The following is a 6,000-nucleotide window of genomic DNA, read 5'->3' as shown; positions in this document are numbered from 1 at the left end:
GAGCGAGTGTGTGTGTGTGTGTGTGTGTGTGTGTGTGTGTGTGAGCTCTTGGGGGATTTCTCCTTCCTCATGACATCCTGGTTGCCATAGTGTGGAGGTCTGTTTGTGACACACAGAGAATGCTTTAAATAAAAGCTGCTTCCTGCCCCTGACTTCCTGGGCAGTCTGTCCTTCCGGAGACTGTTGGGGCTAGGCGTTCACAGTGTCTGGACAGAGAGAACCCTGCTCATTCAGACCCAGGTTGCCGTCCAAAGCAGAAACGTGGTAAGGGGCCGCCTGCTTCCCATGGAGAAGTTGCACAAGCTGAACGCTCAGCACTCTGAATCCAGGGTGTTGGCAGGGCCCCCTCTTGTTTCTTCTTTCCTGGGGAGCCTGTGGTGCCACTGCTGTGCTGCCGGGTGTCTTCAGCACCGAGGCGCCAAAGGGACCGTTTCTTGTACCCAAACCACCAGTGAAAACAGGAAGTGATGAAGCAGAATTTGCCCTGCCTCTGTACTGAGCAACTTCTCTTTCTCTTTGTCATTGCTCATTAGGCGTAGGTACGTGTGGCTGTCCACACCGTAGGAGCCCAGATCCCACCAGCTTTGGACTTCTCTGGGGCTCACCATGCCGCCACCCGTGGACATCGTGAAGGTGGCCATAGAATGGCCAGGTGCCTACCCGAAGCTCATGGAGATCGATCAGGTTAGTGACACAGACGGCACTGGCATGGTTGTTTTCCTCTCTAGCCTGGAATGTTTATAGACTTTGCATTGCCCTTTCGCCTTTTCTTTCACCGGCTGTGTAGAAAATCTGTACAATAATAGTTACCCTGTAGTTTGCTTTCAGTACCACATACAGTGGTGATGGATGGCGTATTTATCTCTCCCAGAATAGGCTTGGCTTGTGTCAGTGCAGGATTTGTGTCTGAAGCAGGGAAGAAGGCAGGAGGAATAAGTGATTAGACACACAGCAGTTGACATGGTGGAGTCCACCCCAGCCCTGCCTCCCAGAATACAGTATGTGTAGATTTTTTTAAATGTAGGCCACATAAAACTTTAAGTTTTCGAATCATTTTTCTCTTTGCTTTTTTTTTTTGCAGAAGCAGTCAGCAGGTACTTTGTTAAATTAACAGCTTCATAATGAAATGAGCATCAGGGGCTCAGTCGTGGATCCCAGCCAGTTATAGTTTTATTACGGGTATACAGTTCGCCATGTGTCTAGCGTATTGTCTGGCACGTGATACACCCTCAGTAAATGTTTATTAAATGAAGAAATATCAAGAAGTTTAGAAGAATTATTTTAAGCGTAAGGGCATGCTTTCACTTGGACCTTGATAATTGACTGGTATGGTTCTCATTACTATTTGATTATAGGTTGTGACAAGAAGATTATTTTATACCTACTCTACTGTAGTCACTCTAGAGCAAACGACTGAAGGAAAAAAGGGTCAAGACTAAATATACTATTATCCATTTCAAAAAAGCATATAATACAGATTCTAGATGACTGTCTACGTTTTCAAAATTAGAATACTGTGGCAACTCCAACCTTTGTGTTCTTGATACTACTTTATAATTATGCTTCATAGTTTTTTTTTTTTTTCCTGGTCAGATTGTATTACCTAGTTGAAGACCACTGTGAATCCAAAGGAATCGTTAAAACAAACTAGAGAGGTCAAACCAGAATTAGCTCAGCTTAAACTTGAATGAAAGTTTAGGGAACTGTTGTTAAAAGAAAAGAGTCACCAGACCATGCTTGCTGCCATTTAAACTGACCCTTGAGGTGTTTTTGTCTGTGACTCTAGAAGCAGTGCTTGCAGATAAAGTAGCTACACCCAGTAGTTTCACATGATATTTGTCAGACAACAGATACCCTTCCTCATATACGGTTTGGTAGTTAGAGTTTACCTTAAAAAGTGTCTAGGGGTACTTGGTGTAGAAAAATAAAGTTAAGATGAAATTTGGTCAATGTCTTTAGGTGTGATTAAAATAATGAAGGCTGCTGCCCAGTGTCATCCGCATGAGAGGCAGGCTCATAAAAACGAGAGACGTGTCCTTATCTACTTTATTCTCTTCATCTGGCTTTGTGTGACTTCTGGCTGTTCCCCAAAGTCAAAATGAGCACAGAATGTCAACATTTGGAATACATTGAGGACATTGAGGCAGCCATGATGGTGCGAGAGACACAAAAGAGGACTTGCAGAGCAGCTTCAGAAAGTGGCAAGCATGGTGGGCTAAGTGTGTTCAAAATGAGGAGGATTTGGAGGGGGATTATTGGCAAAGTAGTTTTTACTGTAAGACATTTTTTAAAATTTCAATATACAACGTGTTTTCTGATCACACATTGTAAGAGAACCATGACTTCTACCAGACAAAACTTGGTCTTTCTCCCACACACAGCCATCCTGAGCCCTGGGAGCTCCACATGGGTGGACCCAGGCCCCTGTGATGTGTTGCTTTGTCCTGCACAGTATATGGGGCTAAGGAATGATGCTTAAACTTACGTGGGTGCTTATTGGTAATACAGAATCTCAGGTCTTAGGTAGAGCCCTTGATTCAGAGCCAATTTTTAAGAAGATTCCAGGGGGATCCTTGTGCATAGCTAAGTCTGTGTGTGTGTGTGTGTGCTGCTGTCCCAGCTTGGTTGCTCATCAGAACTGCCTGGGGCACTTGTTTAAATAAATGTTCCTGGTGGATCCATTGTAAGAGAGTCCAGTTCAGTGGTTCTGAGGAACTGTTTAATTTTGGTTCAACCATGGTCAGTGGAATTTTGAAACCTCTGCTTTAAGCCAGCCTCTTTGCTTTCTTTTTGCAGTGCTGGGGATTAAATCTCAGGGCATTACAAATGCTAGGGAAGCTCTCTGCTTTTGAGGATGGCCATAGCTGCATGTGCATTAATAATTTTTTAAAATAATATTTCTACTGTGGAATAATATTAAATTTATAGAAAATTGCCAAATTTGATACCTTTACATTTATTCTTCTGTTTCCTCTAATCTAATAAATCTAATCTAATCTTTTTTTTTCTTTTTATTGAGTTTATTGGTACAATCTAGGTATACAATACAGTTACATTCACTATTTCCGTTTTTTCATTTTCTCATATTTTTTCTTTTCCCTTATTACCTTTCCCCTACCCTTCCCACTTTCCCTACACCTTTAGCCCCTTTCTTGCTATCTCACATTATTAATTATCCCATTAGGATCTTGTGAAACTATAAACTGTAATCTAATCTAATCTTAATAAATCTTCCTGCATTTCTCAAAACTAAGAAATAGACATTGTAAAGCTTGGCAGGATGTAAAGTTTGGCACACCTCTGATCCCAGTACTCTGGGAGGCTGAAGCAGGAAGATCTCAAGTTTAAATCCATCCTTGGTGGTTTATTGAGATTCTGTCTCAAAATAAAAGATAAAAAGAACTAGAACACAGGTGAGTGTGAAGGCCCTGGGTTCAATTCCCAGTACCAGGAGAAAAGAAGGGAAAAAGAATAATGAACTTAAACATTACCCCAATATATGAATTAACTACAAACTTCTTTTGGATTCACCTGTCTTTCATGAATGTCCCTCTTTTTCCTCCAGGATTCAATCTGGGAATATCAACCGCCTTGTATTTAGTTGTCTTATTTCTTTGGTACCCTCCGCCAACTTTTGACAGTTTCTGTGCCATCCCTTCTTTTTCATGGCTGGACAGTGTTGAGGGAGTTATTTCATATGAATAGAATTTTCATCATAGAGAAGGTACAAGAGTAGTTCAAAGAATTGCTTACCTCCACCTTTTCTGAACAAGTTGTGGAAGTGTCAGGGAAGAAACCGCTTCTCTTTGCCTTTAAATACTCCGAATGTATTTAAGGGAAAAACAATCATTTTTTTTTTTCTTAACTACATTACATTTAGAAAAACCAGGAAATGGAACACTGGTATAAGACTGAACTTCTCTTTGCCTTTAAATACTCCGAATGTATTTAAGGGAAAAACAATCATTTTTTTTTTCTTAACTACATTACATTTAGAAAAACCAGGAAATGGAACACTGGTATAAGACTGTCATCAAATTCATAGTTCATAGTCGTATTTCATCATCTGTCCCAATGAACTATATTCTCTGCGGGCTGATAGCCCATTCAGGGTCATGTATCTATTGTGGTGTCCCTTTGGTCTCCATTGATCTGGAACTATTCTTTGGTCCTTATATCCTGGAACATCTTTATGAAGTACAGGCCAGCTATTTTATGGGAAGTCCTTTGGGTTGGAGTTCGCTGATGCATCCTGCTAGATTGATTCGGATTTGGGGGTAGAAATGCCATAGAAATGAATTTATGTCCTCATCGCATCATCTCAGGAGGCACACGAGGCTTTCTTTCATTCTCGGTAATTATTCTGAGTTTACAGATGAGGATATTGCAGTCAGGAAACTTTCACAATTAGTCACTCAGTGACAGACCTGGAGAGAACCCTAGGCCCCCCCTTCCTCCATAAACTGAACTGAATAAAGATAAATTGGCTAAATTGTAGGCCACCTGCTGAGGCCCTACTGAGATAAAGATGAAGAATTAGGTCCCCAGACTCGTGTCACCCAGCAGTAGCTGAAGTTGTAATGAGACCTAGGGTGGCATTGACATCAGGCATTGCTTTTTTGATGGGATCAGAATGTAGCAGGGGACTTGCTGCTGCTTCCTCTTGGTCAGTGCAGATTCTAGGCAAGGATCGTGACTCTACGGCCTGCACTTTCTTCTGATCTTCTGCCTTGTTCAGCAAGCACTACATGATCCACCTCTCTCCCACTGCATGTCAGCTTGCTTTAGAAAGTGCTTGGCTTCTTTTGAACCTGGATAGCTATTGTTTCACTCAAAGGCTTTGCAGAAGTTGGCGTAGGCATTGCAGCGGTGTATTCTTTGGAACCTAGAGCATCCATCCACTTACCGCCCTGTGTAGCTACTTTACTGACTTGGTCCCCAACCTGGAGTGTGCGCAAGGATTGTAGGGAAGGTGCAGCCTCAGCCCCAGCTGCCTGGATTTTGATGCTGTGCCCCGGAGCAGGACCCTTTCTCTGCATCTGTGATAGCACCAGAAAGATCCTGGGCTGGGTCCCAACAGTTTGGGAAACAGTCTTTAGGCGCAGCGTGGCTTCAGGGTTGAGTGTTGTTTCCCCAGTGCTGAGTCAAGCAAGAGTCCTTGCTGCGTAGCCAGATGTTTCCTGAATGAATTGTGGACGAGGAGTCCAGCTCCTGAATGCGATGATTTCAGGGGGTGCTGGACTCTGCTCAACCACCACCCCCCGGGGGGGACTGGTTTATCTCCTTTGTCAATTCTAGGGGACAATTCTGTGGCAAAGCTCCTGGGAGCCTTTTGTAAGTACACTTTGCTGCACCGCACTGAAGAGTTGTCAGCTAGCCGGCCCCTGGCATCTGCTCAGGCCTGAGAGTCAGGGCCGCTTGAGACTGAGGGTGGTGTCGGTTGTCAGGGTGCAGGGGAGCTGAAAGGCTCCAGGGTTCTTGTCTCATTGTTTACTGAGCAGCAGTTTTCTCAGTCGGCTCCCTTCATCCTCTTTTCTCAATCACTCTTTGAAGGCTACACCTCTTCTTTTTTGTTTGTTTTTGGTACCTGGAGCTCGAACTCAAGACCTGGCTTTTGCCAGGATGCGCCTCTGAGCTACATCCCTGACCCCTTCTTTTAACTTTTAAAGGGAAGTGCTTCTTCATGTGTAATTTTCCACAATATTTCTTATAATAAATTTAGTCACTTTATGGTTAACTGAGATTTTTATCAACAACATGTTTGCGATTGGATAGTATTCGTATGTATATGATGCTCTGTGGTGCTTGTCTAAGTGAGGGACCCACTGATGCCCAGTCATGACACCAAATTCACCCATCTCATTTTTACTGAAAAGAAAAGAAGAAAACAAAAAGGACCCCATGCTCCAGTGATAGAGAAGCACCACCACCATAAGGGTTGGTTTCCACACGGAGTTTGGCAGGTGGGCAGAAGAGGTGCTGCACAAACTGTTGGACCAC

At 43.2% G+C, this 6,000-nt stretch overlaps 1 protein-coding gene across 3 annotated transcripts in view; it reads left to right on the top strand.

Annotated features, from left to right (window-relative positions):
- Positions 1 to 212: 212 nt before the first annotated feature.
- Elmo1 (engulfment and cell motility 1) overlaps positions 213 to 6,000 on the top strand; it is a 463,267-nt gene continuing 457,479 nt past the window's right edge. For 2 of the 3 annotated variants that reach the window (XM_019210008.2, XM_019210009.1), the window contains exon 1: positions 607 to 684. In XM_019210008.2, the coding sequence (XP_019065553.1) occupies positions 607 to 684 (78 nt within the window). Of the gene's footprint in view, positions 265 to 533; positions 685 to 6,000 lie in introns of those variants that run through there. The other variant, XM_010640488.3, reaches the window with a different exon arrangement.

Source organism: Fukomys damarensis, unplaced genomic scaffold, assembly GCF_012274545.1.
Source record: "Fukomys damarensis isolate Sample0158 unplaced genomic scaffold, DMR_v1.0_HiC HiC_scaffold_17, whole genome shotgun sequence".
Classification (NCBI taxonomy): Eukaryota; Metazoa; Chordata; class Mammalia; order Rodentia; family Bathyergidae; genus Fukomys; species Fukomys damarensis.
The sequence above is the reverse complement of the archived record's forward strand: the minus strand, read 5'-3'. Positions and strand labels throughout refer to the sequence as shown.